At 40.7% G+C, this 19,263-nt stretch overlaps 1 protein-coding gene across 1 annotated transcript in view; it reads right to left on the reverse strand.

The window, feature by feature from the left end:
* Nucleotides 1–8,809: 8,809 nt before the first annotated feature.
* The window catches only part of NSUN3 (NOP2/Sun RNA methyltransferase 3), a 71,699-nt gene continuing 61,245 nt past the window's right edge, over nt 8,810–19,263 (reverse strand). The window contains exon 6 of the mRNA XM_081086754.1: nt 8,810–10,908. Coding sequence (XP_080942880.1) covers nt 10,638–10,908 — 271 coding nt within the window. The 3' untranslated portion in view covers nt 8,810–10,637. The remainder of the gene's footprint in view (nt 10,909–19,263) is intronic.

Consider the following 19,263-nt stretch of genomic DNA (forward strand, 5'->3'; position numbering starts at 1 on the left):
GTAGGGTGGCCTTGGTAGCAGGTTTCCTATGGGAAGCAGTGATGCATTCTCTTTGATTACCTGAGCTGGGTGCATCAGGAATGTCCCTTGTCTGGGTTATGTGGGCTCTCCTGTTGCAAGTGAGTCTTGATTGCTCTTGGCACGTTCATGTGTGGGGTCGACCCTCAGAGGTTCTTGGCCCTCAGGTCCCTGTGTACAATGTTTTTCTGGTGACAGTAGTGCACAGCCGATACAATCTGTCTAACTGGCTAACTGTAAGGCTCAACCCTGACCACAATGTATGAGCTATTCCATATGTGCTGACCACACTAAGCGGAAATTTGCCTCAGCGGGGTTTTGTGCCTGTTAAGATCTTCCTTTAGATATGCTGCGTGTGAAGGTAATTGGATCCTACTCTGATGTTGTCTGAAGCTGGCTCCTGGGCATGTTGGTTTTGGTGCCTCTTGGTAAAGACTCTGCTGTAGAGCAATGTCAGACCCAACCTGTTTGGAGCTACAAAACCATCCACAGTTTGTGGCAGCCTCTCCTGGACCTGGATGTGTGAGGGAAGGACCAAATTGCATACCAAGGCCAGCTTTCACCAGCACCAGGCCCAGGGGATGGTCAGAAAAAGCACCAAGACACACCACATGGCCTCTGCCTGCCAGATGCTTGTTAGGCTCAGTCACTGAAAGAGCCTCAGGCAGTTCTCAAGTTGAATGAAGTACGTTCTCAGTGCGTCACCAGGGGAGGCCAGTGGTGTTCACTAGATTGATATAGGTTCAAATTCAGTGCCAGTGCTGGGTCTGAGGCCACTCAGCAAATACCCCAGGCCGCCTTCTGGTTGTTTGCACAGCTTTTTGGTGGGGTGGGTATCTCAAGGATTCATCAGGGTGAAGCCAACAGAGTTTATAAGGCCCAAACAGACCAAGATTTGGCCAGATGAAGGGAGGATTTTGTACTGGTCAGGTGTGCAAGGGAAATATTTCCTCTGTCCTAGAGCCACACAACTCAATCTGTCCCAGATTCTGTCTGGAACCTGATCTCAGCAGGGCTTCACTACTGGTTTATTAAGTTAAAGAGGATGCAGGTGTGTGTGTGTGTGTGTGTGTGTGTGTGTGTGTGTGTGTGTAAGAGAATAAGAGTGTGCAAGAGAGATACAAATCGCAAAGTTAGAGGACCTAATATGAAATGCTAAGGGTTCTAAGGGTTCAGATTTCATCCTGTAGGCAACAGGGAACCATTAAAGAATTCTGAGCAGGTAATGCCATATTAGGATTTTGTTGTGGGATGAGCCCTTCTGCAGCAACAGGCAGTGTGGACTGTGAGGTGTGAGGTAGCAGGTGGGAAGATGAATTGGGAAGAAAATTTAATAGGCTAGAGAAACCAAGATGGCGGCATAGGTTAATGCCGGAGATTGCTGCCTCGAACAACCAATTCAAGGGTACACCTAAAAGACGGAACGGACATCATCCAGAACCACAGGAAGGCTGGCTGAGTGGAAATTCTACAACTAGAAGGAAAGAGAGTATCATACCCAGACTCAGAGGAGGCGCAGTGCTGAAGTGAAATACTCAGGTTCGGAGTGCGCACGGAGCGGGCTGGCGGCAGAGGGCGCGGTTGTTGTTTTCAATCGGGAGGGAGTTTCAGACTCTGAGCTCCAGATCCGGGTGAGACTCTAGGGACCCAGACTCAAACGGGAGAAGCGGGACTGTCTGGCTTCAGTCGGAACTCGAAGGCAGCTTTCTCTCCGAGGTTTGCAGCGGTTGCTGGGACTCTGTGAGGCAGAGCCCCTAGGGACGGAACTGAGAGCAGCCATTACTGCTTGATCCGGCCCACCCTGTAGATCCCCGGGGACCCACCCTGCCCAAGCCCTGCGCAGAGCCACTTGCCTGATAGCCTCAGGCAAACACTAGATTAGCACCGCCCTGTGATCCAGCACAGAAGCTCTCCCACTGCAGACACAGCTAACTCTCATAGCCAGTTAGCCTGGAGGTCAAATCACCCCCAGTATTGCCAACAACAATCAAGGCTTAACTACAACAAGGCTGCGCACAAACACCACTAGGGGGTGCACCAAGAAAAGATAAAAAAATGCGGAGACAAAGAAACAGGACGCAAATGTCAGAAATGGAAGATATAGAGCTCAAAACCACACTTTTAAGGTCTCTCAAGAACTGTCTAGAAGCTGCCGATAAACTTAGTAAGGCCCTTGAAAAGACTGGTGAGACCGCCAATAAATGTAGTGAGATCCTCAAGAAATCTAATGAGACCCTCGATATTGTGATAAAGAACCAACTAGAAATTAAGCATACACTGACTGAAATAAAGAATATTGTACAGACACCCAACAGCAGACCAGAGGAGCGCAAGAATCAAGTCAAAGATTCGAAATGCGAAGAAGCAAAAAACACCCAATCAGAAAAGCAAAATGAAAAAAGAATCCGAAAATACGAAGATAGTGTAAGGAGCCTATGGGACAGCTTCAAGCGTACCAACATCAGAATTATAGGGGTGCCAGAAGATGAGAGAGAGCAAGATATTGAAAACCTATTTGAAGAAATAATGACAGAAAACTTCCCCCACCTGGTGAAAGAAATAGACTTACAGGTCCAGGAAGCGCAGAGAACCCCAAAACAAAAGGAATCCAAAGAGGACCACACCAAGACACATCATAATTAAAATGCCAAGAGCAAAAGACAAAGAGAAAATCCTAAAAGCAGCAAGAGAAAGAAACTCAGTTACCTACAAGGGAATACCCATATGACTGTCAGCTAATTTCTCAACAGAAACTTTGCAGGCCAGAAGGGAATGGCAAGAAATATTCAAAGTGATGAATGCCAAGAACCTACAACCAAGATTACTTTATCCAGCAAAGCTATCATTCAGAATTGAAGGTCAGATAAAGAGCTTCACAGATAAGGAAAAGCTAAAGGAGTTCATCACCGCCAAACCAGTATTATATGAAATGCTGAAAGGTATCCTTTAAGAAGAGGAAGAAGAAGAAAAAGGTAAAGATACAAATTATGAACAACAAACATGCATCTATCAACAAGTGAATCTAAGAATCAAGTGAACAAATAATCTGGTGATCATAATAGAATCAGGGACATAGAAACAGAATGGACTGACTATTCTTTGGGGGGAAAGGGGTGTGGGAGATGCGGGAAGAGACTGGACAAAAATCGTGCACCTATGGATGAGGACAGTGGGTGGGGAGTGAGGGCGGAGGGTGGGGCGGGAACTGGGAGGAGGGGAGTTATGGGGGGAAAAAAGAGGAACAAATGTAATAATCTGAACAATAAAGATTTAATTAAAAAAATAAAATAAATGAAAAAAATTAAAAAAAATAAAAAATAAATGGAAAAAAAAATTTGATAGGCTAGATGGTCTTAACTAAGGCAATGCCAATAGTAGTAAACAACAAGAGAACAATATAAAAGGTAAGATTTGATTATTATTTAGAAGTGAGAATGAGACAGAGATACATAAAAACTACACACGACTTCCTGTTTACTAACTTGTGGGGTCAGATAGATGGTGGTGCTTCCAAATATAAGGTGTATGCATCAGGAATGATTACGGACATTCACTCTGATGACCACCATTTTCAGAAGAAACTAGGAGGCAGGGGTATCTTCTAGGGAGAAAAGAGGAGAGTGTTTATATAAGAGAGTAACAGAGAATAGTGGAAGTTTGGACAAACCACTAATGAGAATGGAAAAGGAAGTTGGCCAAAGAAGAGCCAAAGTTACTGAGCAGTGTAAAAGTCATAGGAGGCAGGTGAACATGAATTTGTAGTGAAATCAATCTGCACAGGTGTGTAAATTTTCAGCGCCATCAATCTGTACTGCTCTATGATTTTCTTTTCTAAACAATGCTCAACTATCTAGATATGTCAGTAGAAACATGGACTATTGGACCGATCTAGAGATGAAAGTTTAAATATCAGATGCAGTGGAGTATAAGAGCATGAAGGAGATGAAAGTACTGTGAGAAATTAGTTTAGGGAATCAACCATAGCATCCAGAATCAATAAGGGAAGGAGACCAGGGGAGGAAACTATAGTCTTAGGGAATGAAGGTTTAAAAACAACAGGTGTCAAGGAAATTGGATTGCAGTTTTTAATGAGAATAAGAGAGATGAAAGAACAGAAGGTACTGAGATTAAATTTTCCTAAGTGGAGAAATTTTAGATCTGTGCTATCCAGTATGAAGGTCACTAGTGACATATGGCTATTTACATTAAAAATAATTAAAATTACAATTATTTTCCTCAAGTGTTCAATAGATTTGCAATGGTTACCATACTGGACAGGGCAGATAAAAAAATTTCCAACATGTAGGAAGGTCAATTGAGAGTGTGGCTCCAGACAATGCCAAGTTCTAAGGAATACCTAGGAGTGTGAGTTGCTGAAGACAATGGAGACAAGAGCCACTGAGGAGGAATCAGGAAGGCAGGATATTGGACAAGTTTTTCATAGAGATGTTCAATTCAGCCTGTGGCAGGAGTTGCAATGGAGAAGATATGAGCTAGACACTGACATCCTCAGTAAATATAGAGTGTGTGACCAGGTAGATGAACACATAAACCTTTTTGGGAGTTGTAATGTGCTTCCTGTGTATACTAAACCCTCCAGGCCTATCATAGTGTCCTTCCCTTCTGAAGCATGTTTGACTGACTCATTCCAGACCCTACCCCAAAGTGATATTTCAGATCCCACTTAAACCTCTTCAGAACCACTCTCTTGGTTAAAAAAAATCACCTCTTCTGAAACTATCAAATTGCTTCAGCCAACTCAATACTGTGGGATGGAAAAGAAGCCTGCTGAGTTAACTCTATGTGGTCAGGTTAACTAGATAGCTAATAATGCATCTATGGGCATAGCTATAGCTTCATAAGGAAAATGTAACAGAGATTATCTGTACCAGAATATATGAAAAAAGAAATATTTTTATTAAAGAGCATAGGTAGTTTGTGTATTGTTGAATTTATTAAACACACTTGTTATAATTTAAGACTTACACATAAATTTTTTTATGATTAAGTCAAGACGGATGTCTATCAATGTAGAAATGTGGTATAGCTTGTTATGTTGGCTATTCATGGCTAAAAATATCACACATCACCCAAAACAATTTCCAGTAGCATCATGCTACTTGCCACTACCACATCCCCACTTTCCTTTTCTTAAGAGTTGCCAGCTCTGAGCTACAAACAGACAGTAATCCTTCCCACTAACAAATCATGAGTGAGCACAAATTCTTCTACCCCTCAAGCCAGTGTACTGCTGTGAAATAAGAAGGGGAGAAAGGTTTACCATTTTGGAAAGTTGTTAACATCTTGTTTAGGTGAGTAAATGAGTAATCTCTCTATAACTTAATTATAAAATGGAATAAGCTCGTCCCTCTTTTCCCCTGTCACCAATGCTAATCCCTCTTAAATTTATTCATTCTTGTTAATATGTGTACTTTTACTCCTACTTTTTTTTAAGAACTAGGGAATAGCTGTGTGCTATAGTCCTGTTTCTTATTTTTCAATAGGCAATACATTTTTAGTCTTTGTTGAATCTGCTAGGTTGAATAGTTATTTGTGAATAATGGGCTCTTCCACAGCAATATACAGCAGAAAATTCCTTTTGACAAGCCATAGCAAGCTTAATTGAATCATAACGTATTCCATCAAATAGCTTCCAGTGAGGAAAATAGTCCTTTTCCTAAGGTAGCATATGCTTTCGCACAATTTCAACATGACTGTATGGTCTCACATGATTGAAGAAATTCATTTATGAAAAGTTACAGAAAGGTATGGAGTTAATATTTGATTGAGCTAATTAAATTTTAAGGAGGTATATACTCTAGTCTCAGAGGGAAGGTGGGGGGAGGAGGGAGGGTGACGAGGTGTGAGTGGGTAGGTCGGGGGAAATCAACCAGTGAACTTATATGCATAAAGCATGGACACAGACAATGGGATGGTGAAGAGCTGGTGTGGGGGGCGGAGGTGGGCTAGAACGGCTACGTGGAGGAAACAGAAGGCATATGTAATACTTTCAACAATAAAGGTTTTAAAAAATAAATAAATTAAGAAGTATACACTCTAGGCTTTCTTCCTCCCTAGATTTAATGAAACCTATTTCTTAAAAACCTTACTACTGAATTACAGATCAATTTTACATTTTTTTTACTCTATTGTTTTCCTAGTGAGAATCCCAAATCAATTCTTTTTTTATTTTAAATGTCATACAATAATATGAATAGAAACTATTCTATCAATTTATTGAAGTAACTGGTTAATAACAAATTTCAGGTATAAAAATGTAAATTGATACAGCCACTATGGAAAACAGTATGAAAGTTCCTTTAAAAATTAAAAGTATAACTACCATATAATCTAGCAATTCCTCTACTGGGTAGAAAAATATGAAAACATCCCCTTGTAAAAACAGTATTTCTGATTCACACCCAATGACTTTGCAGCCTGAAGCCACTTCAAATTATAATATTACTTTTAATGTTTTCAGGACAGATGTTGTTAGGGCTTTTGGAACAAAAAGTAGATTATCAGCAGATATTAGTTAACTTATGAACTTTCATCTGAATACCCTTCAGATACCCATGGGACCTGGGTGATATTATAGCTCAATGTCAGCCAGAAGAATTCCATCAATCATGGGCACCATCCTTTCTTCCCTCCACAATGCAACAATAAGGCAAGGAAAGAGAGACTATAAACCATTTATTTGAACCATATAAATGGGTTGAAAGTAAAATGTGCTGTTCTATTTGTCCCCAAAGTCAAATTTACCTAGCACATAATACAAGTAGCCCGTTCAATTGCATCAAAAGACTTCCAGGTATCTAATAAAAGTGTTGCTATTGGTTCCAGTTTTTTCTTTGTATTCCAGATGAGTTACATTAGCCTATGCAGATTATCTGATGCTTATCTCCCAAGATACAGCCTAGTTGGATAAGGGCCTATTGGATTTGCAACAATAGTTGCATAGCCAGTGGTCTGGTCTCTATTATTTCATTTAGTTGCATAGCCAGTGGTCTGGTCTCTATTATTTTATGTCTACTCATCCTGTATAAAAGGATATTTTTCACAATACTGCTAAGGGGATAACATGCAATCTTGAGCATAAGGCTAGATGGATATATATAATTGGATAAAAGGACTGCAGACTGCCTTGATTCCAAACCACAGATAGTATCTGATGCTTTAAAAATTCAGTACACACCATTTAAATGCATTACATTTATTCATAGTCTATTTCTGAAACTAGTGGCTGTTCAGTGTGCTGATGGCAGAGAGAAGTTAATGTGTTGGTAAGCAACCTAAATTTTTATAAAGCTATTTTGAAAGTAACTCAATGCCACAGAAAGTAGTATCAATTACTCCTTGCTTTTCAATTGACATTGCAAGGCTGCTCCAAATTTCTATTCTTCAGTTCAGCATCTGCAAAGAAAAGGAAGGCACAGAGTATGTCCTTGGGATATTTCTGGGTATGACAATCACAAGAAGTACTTCTTTAGAACACACCCTAAAATATTTGGGGTAAAAAAAAAAACCCAAATATTGACTCACCCTAGATTCCCTGTGGATAGGGAATTGCTTTAGAAAACTGAGCAATGGAGAATAAGGGTAAAGCCAGTGGGTGACCCTGAGGGTTCTTATAACCTACTAGAGGCCCTGAGCACAAAATCGTGTGGGTAGGGTCCCGAGGCCTAGCCTGCGATCAGGGCCATCTTCTGCCCATTCGCCAGTCCCCAAGCCTAACGCTGCCTCCTCCCCCGGGGGCGGGTAGGTCGCAGGTGTACCCCACAGCTTCTGTCAGCACTGCAAGCCCCAGCAGCAGCGGCAGCAGCGGCGCCCATGTGAGCAGCCCAAAGCGGGCAGCGCATTCCATCAGCAGCTGCCCAGCGCACACGCATGGAGGTGAAGTCGCCAGTGTCTGCTTGCCCGCTGGCCTGAGCCCCCGAGCAGCTGGGGATGAGCTGGGGATCCCAACTGCCTGACAGCCAGCCTGGTCCTCCCACCACCCACCCCCGTTCCCCAGTTCACCATCACTGATCTATTGGAGCCTACAGGCCAGGGGGAGGTCAGCTGTTCTGCCTACTAGCCAGTCCCCAGTCCCACCCCGCCGCCACCCACTTCCCCATGGTTCCTCCCTTGCCTGCAGGCAGAGGTGGGAGGATGGGGGAGGTGGGGGAGGGGAGGGACTGAGAGGTGGTCAATGCACCTCATGGCAACTGGTTGAGCGGTCCTTTCGGTCATTCTGCTTATGGTCCCTGGCCCTTTATTATATAGGATATCCTGAGAGACAGCATAGTGCAGAGAGGGACAAGGGCCTGGCCTTTGGAGCTAGTTTTAATCTTGGACCCAAGAATAGTACTGAGCTTGGTTTTCTCATCTACAAAAGGTAGTTACAATACTCACTCCTGAAACTGTTTAAAAGATCAAAAAAGCTATCTATCTTTTTTTAAAGTTGTATGTATATATAACAATCAAATATTTAATGGTCAATAGATAAATGTCAGCTGTTTCATTATAATGATTGTTAATAATAAAGTGAGATATCTATATACACATATATAGTTGCATTTTTAAAGTACTCATAGGAAGGTCTAATCCAATGCACACTGAGTACTCAGAACAGGCTTCATGGCATTGTGTTGGGGAAATAATGACATTCAATGAAGTGCACTGTGAAAATTCACTTTGTGATTAACCTACTCAGAATGAATGCACTTCTTAAACCTACAGTATCTAAAGGCAGGATTTCATATTGAAAAAAATTAATGAGCACACACACACAAACAAATACCTTTTTCCATTATCGTTAATCTTCTTTATTATCCCAGTATATCTGATTGAGTCTAAGAGATCCAGCTTTTCTTTAAATATATTGATTAGATATAAAGAAAAAAATGGTTGTGCTCGCTTCAGCAGCACATATACTAAAATTGGAATGATACAGATAAGATTAGCATGGCCCCTGTGCAAGGATGACATGCAAATTCATGAAGCATTCTAAAAAAATAAAAAGGTTAATGGAATGAAGGTATAGAATAAACATTCTTCCTCAGACTTCCCAGTTTCAGTAACCCAGTTATACATGCTTGCAAAACAAAAAAAGCTAATAGGTAAATAGTCTATTTACATGCACAGAATAGGATAAACAATTCAAAAAGCTTCAACTTCAGCATAATTTTATATTTATACTAGAGGCCCAGTGCATGAAATTCGTGCATGAGTAGGGTCCCTATCAGCTACCGGCAGCCGGCCGGGACCTCCCTTCTCCTGCCCCTAGCTGCCTGCCACTGCTACCAGCCAGGGCCTTCCCTCAATTGGCTGGCCAGCCCCGCCCCCTGGTCGAACTCTGGGTTGAACTCCGGGCTAACTCTCGGTCAAGGGGACAATTTGCATATTAGGCTTTTATTATATAGAATAGTCAGAGTTTTTTAAAAAAATGCTTATTTCCAAAATGATATAATCTTTTGAAGTGTGCATACTTTTTCTTAACAGTTGGAAAAATATGTTTGGACTCTAAGTGAAGCAATTTCTAGAGAAAACACATGATCCACCCTGAAACTAAAACTCTAAGTACATATACAGAAATGTGTACAACATTCCCAAGATATATGTAAACAGGGAGAGCCACTTAGTAAATGTATTGGGTTTTAGTAATAATATAATCCACTCTCATTAGGCATCTCCCTCTTGTGCATTAACATGTGACATCATACTCTCACATAACATTTCATAACAGAGTGAAATAAAAAGCCCCTCCAGATTGCAACTCTAAGATAATCAGATTCGGTGGTGCTCATTATAACTGCAATTATGTAACAAAACTCTCCGAATATAGTTCCAGTTATTGCAGTTATTAATCATTCTGGTTTTGTTTCAAGCACTTGCTTTATAGTCTGCTGGACAGACTCCATTATTCTACTAGCTGAATGTCGAAAGTCAAACATGTGCATGTGAATCTGCTCTTCTAATGGCCTTTCAACAAAATTCCCCCTTTCAATTTGTATTTGTGAATACAAAAATCGTGCAGAAATAAAGCTGATGTCAGTAGAGTCACTGACCTTTGCAGTAAACAGAAGACAGTCCTTAACAAAAAACAACTTAGCAAGTAGGAAACATATTTTGCTAGAACTAGAAATAGAGCTGCTTAAGAAGTTAGTCTCAGAATACCAATCAGTTCTTAAGAAAAAGGGGGAGGAAAACTCTCAAAGAATCTGTATATTTGATAAGGAGACAAATCCTAAGAGGGCCAGCAAATGTGCATTTTTAAAGGTTCAAAGTACCAACCTCATGGATAGGATGTACTTCCAAACATCCTATGCACAAAACCATGTAGATTAATTTAACTACAAAATGCTACGTAAAAGACAGCAATTTTATTATACAGAACAAACACCATCTGCACCACCTTAAATCACTGCTGTAGATGTACTTCTAGGAAAAATATACACCTGTAAAATTCTCAAGCCTAAACTCTGAGATGCTAGAGTATTAACTAGCATCTAAAACTAGCAACCTGGATTCCAAAACAGATCTCCATAATTATTTAAATGTTCACATGTAGAAAGCCCAGAAAAAATAAATACAATAGTACATGGACACAGTTTCCAAAGTGCACATCACCAAGTTCATACAGTCCACGATTTTTTCAGTTTGGCTACGTACATTGGGCCCCACGCTTTGCCCTTTTCTGGAATCACCAAAAGTCCACACTCCTGGCCAGTGGGCGCAAATGCGAAGTCTTGGGAGCAAGTCCTTGCCATTTCCTCTATGTTCACAGGCATGATATTACTGCAGGAATTTAAAATTTCACTGATCACATCCTGATTTTCTGCTTTGGAAAGTGTGCATGTAGAGTACACAAGTAACCCTCCAGGACGCAACGCCTTAATTGCAGACCTGCGTGTAATCAGGAAAATGCATTAGATTGGTTAGGTACATTAAAAACAAGCTACAGCGTTTGAGGGCAAGGAAACTTACATACTTGAAACTTTTTTGCAATCTTGACTCAGACTGCAATAACTCTGGATGTTTTCTAGCCACACAACTATTTCTCTCTAACTAGGTGACTAGGAAAATGGTAATCAAATCAATCAACATGGGAAAGACAGAGTGTATTTGATTTGTTGGCTGTTGATCTTTTAAGGATAAGAGGATGGGGGTAGAACATGATGAAAAAATAGGTTTATCTTTGACTATATTGAGTGGTATGTACGGGTAGGTGGAACAGAGCAGCTGACCTTCAGTAAAGAGATTAGGGCTCAGTGACAGATGAAGTCATGGGAATAAGTAGGATTTCCCAGGAAAAGAGCAAGAAAAACTAAAGTGGACTAAAGACAGACCCTGAGAGAATGCCTATTTAAAGGGAGGCAGAAATTAAAAAAGAAATTAAGGCTTCACTAGATGAAAGAGTAGCTTCAGGGAAAAGATAGGAAGAAAGATTTATCTGTCTGTCTGTTTGTTTGAAAGAGAAGACTTACAAATATTTGTAAATGTAGATCCAAGAGAAGAGCAGTTCCAAGTTTCAGACTACAAATGGGGAAGTTAGTTTTTGAAAAGATAGGGTTCAACTCTTCATGAAAAACAGGATGGGAGCATGGATAGGAAACCAGGATGTTTTAAGGTAACAAAAGTTCATGATAGGCTGGCTGGTGTGGCTTAGTGGCTGAACTTCAACCCATGCACCAGGAGGTTGCCAGTTCGGTTCCCCGTCGGGACACATGCCCAGGTTGCGAGTTCCATCCCTGGAGGCAGCCCATCGATGTTGATGTTTCTATCTCTCTCAAATAAAAACAAAACAAAACAAAAAAACCCATTTTTTTTCTTAAAGAAAGTTCATGATAGCCTCAATAAGAAGAGTAGAGTGAGAGGCAAGGTGATCTACTGAAACATAAAACTAAAAAAGTTTTAATCTTGATGCTGTAGTGATAACCCCAGAGCAATTACTAATCAGTAACTTAAAAAAAAATGATGTTCCACAACCTCTACTGGATTTGAGTCCAGTCAGCTCCATGTCTCACAACTATATTTAAACAATTAAAGCGCATCCCCAATAATTGAGATTTAACAATAAAGATCTACATGGCAGAAGGACATTTGCAGATGTGATAAAATTAAGGCTCTTGAGATAGAAAGATTCTGGATTATCTGAGTGGGCCTAACGTTTTCACAAAAATATTTACAAATGGAAAAGAGAAGTAAGAAAGTCAGAGAAAGAAAGTCGGTAACTGGTGCTAAGGATGGAATGGCAGGATTGCTGGCTAAAGGCCAGGAGCCAAGGAGTGCAGGCTGTTGCTAGAAGTTGGAAAAGGTAAGGAAATGATTATCAACTGACTTTACCTGTGTGGTCAGTTCAGGCTGCTACAACAAAGACACCATACACTAGGTGGTTTAAACAATAAACATCTACTCCTCACAGTTCTGGAGGTTGGAAAGTCCAAGATCAAGGTCCTGGTAGGTTTGATATCTGGTGGAGACCTGTCCTCACATGGTGAAGGGGAGAGGGAGCTCTCTCTGGTCTCTTTTATAAGGGCACTAATCCCACTCATGAGGGCTCCACCTTCATAACCTGATCACCTCCCAAAGTCCCCATTCACTAATACCATCACCTTCGGGATTAGAGTTCCACATATAAATCTGGGGAGGACACAAACATTCTGTATATTGCATCCCCTACAGCTTCCAGAAGGAACACAGCTCTGTCACACCTTGATTTTAAAGTTTTGACCTCTAGAAGTATAAGATAATACATATGTATTATTTTAAGTCATTAAAATTGTGGTAATTTGTTATAGCAGCAATAAGAAACAAATACACACTCGGTGATGTGGTGGGGGGTTTTTTAATAATAATATACTAAGGCATCAGTATATTTTGCTACAATTGTATAAGTTACAGCTACACTCAGTTTGGATCACTTTCAACTGACTACAGCAATGAACAAAAGACTTTCTTTTAAAAAGTTAGAGTATTGTGCAAGGGATATAGGCAGATATGAATACAGATATCTGAAACTTATAGTAAAAAGAATTTTTTTATCCTAGTTTCACAATTAGCAAAGCCAGTCCTTAATCAAGTAAGTATAATTCTTTCTCATTACAGTTGTACAAAAGTATACAGAAGCCTCATCATTCACAAACAATAAGTTTCTGGCTTGATGCAAATTTAAATTAATTTCTATAATGTTGCCAATGTTGGCTAATTCTTCTGCTTTGTTTTCATTCCAACATTCATAATTTATCTTTCTAAAATTAGGTTGGTATAACTTAACTGGTCTCATTAATTTCTAAACAAGGAAAGGCTTTTTTATCAATTGGGTTAATCTCAACACCCTACGACAGTGGTGGGCAACCTTTTTGTGAGTGTGTGCCAAAACCAGTAAAATCTCTGAGTCAAAATTCTTCTGCGTGCCAACCCTAATTTTTTGAGAACATGTTACGCCTACTTGATATCTCTTACGGTGTACGTATGTGAAGAACTTTGAAGAAATAATAAAATTCATTTGAGCAACAAAAACACAGTATATGATGATGAAAAATAGATTTATTTTTTTAAAAATATATTTTATTGATTTTTTACAGAGAGGAAGGGAGAGAGATAGAGAGTTAGAAACATCGATGAGAGAGAAACATCGATCAGCTGCCTCCTGCACATCCCCCACTGGGGATATGCCCGCAACCCAGGTACATGCCCCTGACCGGAATCGAACCCGGAACCCTTCAGTCCGCAGGCCGACGCTCTATCCACTGAGCCAAACCGGTTTCGGCAATAGATTTATTTTTTAATGTATACATGTACACTGATAGTCCGACAGAAAATTTTATGACTCCGTTTGATATCAGTGGGACTTTTGCTGCTGCATCACTGATGACAGAGATTTTACATCAGGTTTATATTTCGTGACCTTCAGAGATATGCATGAGCTACTACTTTCAACCGTCAGGCTACTCCTATTACGAGACTTAACAAAATTCATCACTGAGAACAAAGATTCACAAGCGTATGTGGATGAAACCAAAACACTGGTCGGATCTAGGAAGGCAGGGAGAGTTAAGGCAGAGGCATAGAAATTGCTCTTCCCCTCTCTCGTCAATCCATGTCTATGGTCTTTAAGATAACTTTTTATGTAAAATTATTTATTTATCTAAGATGCACCTACACTGAATTTATCTGAAAAATAAAAAAGTCGATATTAAGAAAAAAATGTAAATGGAAGATTATAAGAGAGGGTTTCACGTGCCAGCAAAAGTTACTGGCTTGCCATGTTTGGCACGTGTGCCAGGGGTTGCCCACCCCTGCCCTAGGGCAAATGTTAGGAATTCCTATCAAATGGTTGTTGCTGTTTTGCTGTTCATGACTGTTCTTTAAATACCATTTCTATCCTTTTGCTGGTAGTAGTTATACATTTTAAAAATACCATAATTTGTATTCAAAGATCAAGGAAAATAGGCAATGTGGGGGGAAAAAATCACTTCCAGGATTCATATAACCAAGACTTTTCTATACTAAGAAATATGTTATGCCATAGAAGGCATTTTTCTCATGAATTGAACCAGCTCATACTGAGGTTACACTGGTTATGCAGAAAGTGTAAATCTATCTCTACATTAGCATTTATAAATACACATAAGAATTCCTTTGCTTTTGATACATAAATGGCATTAAGTACTCAATTTTAATTAAGACTAGAGTATTAACCACTCTACAATCAAATGATTTAAAACCAATACTTTTGGTATTTCAATAAAAATCAAATGATAGAAAAACTGCTGATGTCAAGACCAGCTGCACTGAAATGCCAATCCATCAATGGAGACCACAACCCTGGAAGGACACACATGAAAAACTGCTGAATATTCTATTGAGATCTTCCCTAGGACCTCCCCTAGAATCTCCACCCTAAACCCTTAGGAAGGAGGACCCAGTGCGCTCTAACTCCTGGGAGCATGCCCCTGTCTTTTCCTACCCTTCCTCTCCCCCACCCCCAAGGCCTCTTACCATTAGCTTCCTCACTTCCAAGCTCCAAGGGCCCTTCCTTTACCTCCATAATGGCTCTTTCCTAAGACCATTTCTTCTAGGAATTAATTTTTCTACTTCTATAATTTATCCAATAAATGTTCTCTTACAAAAAAAAGAGATAAATGTAGTATGTGTTTTACAATATATTAAATGAAAATTAACACATGCCTAAAATATAAGTACCTAAATATATAGTATTTTGCCCACTACAGTAGTGCCTAGGATAAATCATCTGCTCCCATAACAATTCACACATGTTTTGAAACAGTCCATCAGATTCTAGTAACTGTTATTACAGGTTTCATCCAAATCATAAAAAGAAGACTGTATATGTATTTGCAAGACAGGCAGTAGGGTGTGAGAAAGATTGTGTTGCTCTGGAGAGAAATGATAAAAATGGAAGAAAGATACTACTTAGTAGTTCTTAACAAGCCCAGTAAGAAATTAAAAATTCTGGAAGGTGAAAAAAACATTTAGACGTTAGAGAGACTGGAGTAGCACTAATACACTGGCAAAGTTGTGGTAATGACCATATAAAGAGGTAAGTCCGGATCACAGAAGAAAAATAAGACATGTTGGATCTGGGTTCTGATAGCAAAGAAGGCAGAGAGTTCTCAATGCTTGTGTCAATTTCTGTGCCATGCAAAGTTATTCTTATGTTTGTTTGTTTTTAAATAAGAGGAAGAAAAACCAAACAACTAAGCAACATCCATTTTGGCATAATGCTATCTTCTGCCAATCTCCAAATGAGCCGTGCCCCCTGATTTCTTAATGGCTGTAAGTTTTATGGCTTAAGAAGATCCTGAGTAATGGATTATTTTTCACCTGTGCTACACCACTAACTATATTGCATGAAATTACTAAATAACAAGTTGTATTATGATTGGAATTATTTACCATTGAATTATGAGTGATGGTCAGCAGAGCTTTGTAATCGTACAAAAAATGTCATGACTAACTACAATAGATGAACCAAAAGTATTATTCTGATCAGATTAGGGAGAAGGCAAACCTAATACTTTAAACAGAAATGGGAACTAGTAGACATCATCTTAGGTTTTAAAATATTATGTAAAATTCAATACACAATGTCCAACTGTAAATACAGGGCTGGGGGAAGCAGACTTGCCACATAATACAATCCTTCACTCATTTTCCTGAAACATATATGTTCCCCTCAGAAGCCTCTTATGTAAGTGATTAGACTTAGCCCTACTTGAAATAAGAAATAAGATTCTATCTCACAACACTGTTGCAGGAAATAAAACTGACCCTGATTAATAATCCTATCTAATAAAAGAGAAACATGGTAATTAGCGTACGACCGCTACCCTTCCCATTGGCTAATCAGGGCAATATGCAAATTAACTGCCAGCCAAGATGGCGACCAGCAGCCAGGCAGCTTGAAACTAACATGAGGATTGCTTGCTTCAGTGACGGAGGACTCCAACGTTCCCCGCCTGCCGCTGCAGGCCTCTGAGCTGCAACTCTAAGCAACTATGTAACAAATATAGAAGCTAAACAAAACCCCAGAAACCTGCTTTAGTCTGCCTGGCTTCAGCCAGCAGGATCGCAACATTGTAAGCAAAGGCCAGAAACCTACTTTGAGCAGGGGAGGCCTAAGAGCTGGAGCCAAGCCACAAAGCTAAAGCTGGCCCAGAATAAAAAAAAAAAGAAAAAAGAAGAAAAAAAGGAGCGGTTGGGAGCTTCAATCACCCACCAGCCTGAAAACAGCCCTCAGCCCCTCACCCAGACTGGCCAGGCAGCCCAGTGGGGACCCCCACCCTGAAGGGTGTGTGACCAGCTGCAAACAGCCATCATCCCCTCACCCAGGCTGGCCAGGCACCCCAGTGGGGACCCCCACCCTGATCCAGGACACCCTTCAGGGCAAATCAGCTGGCACCCACCCATGCATCAGGCCTCTATCCTATATAGTAAAAGGGTAAGATGCCTCCCAGCACCGGGATCAGTGGAGCCGCGAGGCCTCCCAGCACCAGGATCAGCGTGACAGGGGGCAGCGCCCAAACCCCCTGATTGCCCTGCGGCTCTGTGTGTGACAGGGGGCAGGGCCACAACCTCCCTATCCACCCTGCTCTGTTTGTGACAGGGGAAGGCGCCCCAACCCCCTGATCAGCCCTGCTCTGTGCCTGATAGGGGGGAGCTCCCCAACCCCGATTGCCCTGCGGCTCTGTGTGTGACAGGGTGCGGCGCCCCAACCCCCTGATCGGCCCTGCTCTGTGCATGATAGAGGGCGGCGCCCCAACCCCCTGATGGGCCCTGCTCTGTGCGTGACAGGGGGCAGCGCCCCAACCCGCTGATTGGCCCTGCTCTGTGCATGACAGGAGGTGGCACCGCAATCTCCCCATCGACCCTGCCTTGAGTGTGACAGAGGACGGTGCCCCAACCCCCCAATCAGCCCTAACCTGAGCGTGACTGAGGGTGGCATCACAACCTCCCGATCGCCCTGCTCTGTGCATGACAGGGGGCGGCGCCCCAACTCCCCAATCGGCCCTGCTCTGAGCCCGACCAGGGGCTGCACCTAGGGATTGGGCCTGCCCTCTGCCACCGGGGAGCAGGCCTAAGCCAGCAGGTTGTTATCTCCCGAGGGGTCCCAGACTGTGAGAGGGCACAGGCCAGGCTGAGGGCCCCCCCCCCCCCCCCCCCGCCGAGTGCACAAATTTTTGTGCACCGGGCCTCTAGTATATAATAAAATAGAATGGGAAATGCTTTTACCCAAAGTACTCCTAACAGAAAAAGAATGATGGTTTTCTTGCAGCAGAATGTATGCCTAATATCCTGTTGCTTTATGGCAAAGATTGGCTGTACACATTTCTCCAAATCTTTGATTGTCTTTCAGTGTTTATGGAATCGGCTGAAATACATTCTTGTGCTTGAACCACCTAGTTACTAAAACAGAACAACACATACACTAAAAAATAAAACCATTAAAAATAATATAATGTTAAATTAAAATTTCCCTATTTACAAACAGAAAACCTTACTGATTTTTGGCAGTTCGCAGAGTAGACCTGAATACTAGATTTACACACTGTTGTGAAGGCCAAAAAGCTCTGCAACCTACAGTTTTTTCTTAAGTTTGTGGCAGATTCAGCCTCAAAATCTGACCTAAACTGATGTAAAGCTATTTATGATCAAGACTTACCTCCTGTGGTATAACTCTTCATACATTTTGCTGAAAACATATTTATTTTTTATTTCAGGGTGCTTGCTGTCCTAGAAACTACTGGGGAAGCTGGTGATGTGATATGCCAAATATGTACATCATTACCTTTTTATAAATAAAAGAAATTTGGAATTCTGAAATACATCTGGCCTCAAAGGTTTAGAATAAGATTTTGTACTTGTATTTTAGATTCAAATGAGTTATAAATATATTATATACTCTATCAGTATAATAAACTAGCCACATAGTTATATGATGAAAGCTCAATTTAATTACCTTTTAAAAGTTAACTATTTAAATGTTAACTTTAAAAGCATCAGATAGGCAAATCTGCAGTCTAGATGCAGGAATCCAACAGTGTTCTCTTTATTCTAGCACAAAGTAAGAAGGAAACTGGATTGTTTTGTGTTCTCTCAATGCATCAAGCTTCCTCTGCAGCCTCCTCCAACCCTACTCCACAAAAAAGTGTTTTAATTTGTATGTTTGTTATTATTTTTTAATATATTTTTAATTGATTTCAGGGAGGAAGGGAGGGGGGAAATGAGAGATTGATCGGCTGTCCCCTGCATGCCCCCTACTGGGGATAGAGCACACAACCTGGGCATGTGCCCTGACTGGGAATGGAACTGTGACCTCCTGGTTCATAGGTCCACGCTCAACCACTGAACCACACTGGCTAGGCAATATGTTTGTTATTTTTTAAAGAACAGTTTGTACAATCAATAATAAAGCCATTTTTTTTTCAGGAATTCATTTTGTCTTTTTGTTCAGTGCTTTCACTAAATTTCTCCATCCTTGAAAGATCTGCTTAGAAAAAAATAGAGAACTAAGTCTCAAGAGTCATTTAAAATACTGGCTTAGAAACAACATGAGAAAGTGCTGCTTTCCCAGCAGAAGAGAGACTACTTTTATATTTCCAGATTTATAGTCCATGTAACTTTCCAACTATCAAGTAAGTAAAATATAATGACCCAGGAAAATAAAAAGAAAAATAATTACCTAATTTTAATACCTTGAAGAAAATAAGTATTATTCTAATGAAAGCATTAAAT

This window comes from Myotis nattereri, assembly GCF_964212035.1.
Source record: "Myotis nattereri genome assembly, chromosome: 3".
NCBI lineage: Eukaryota > Metazoa > Chordata > Mammalia > Chiroptera > Vespertilionidae > Myotis > Myotis nattereri.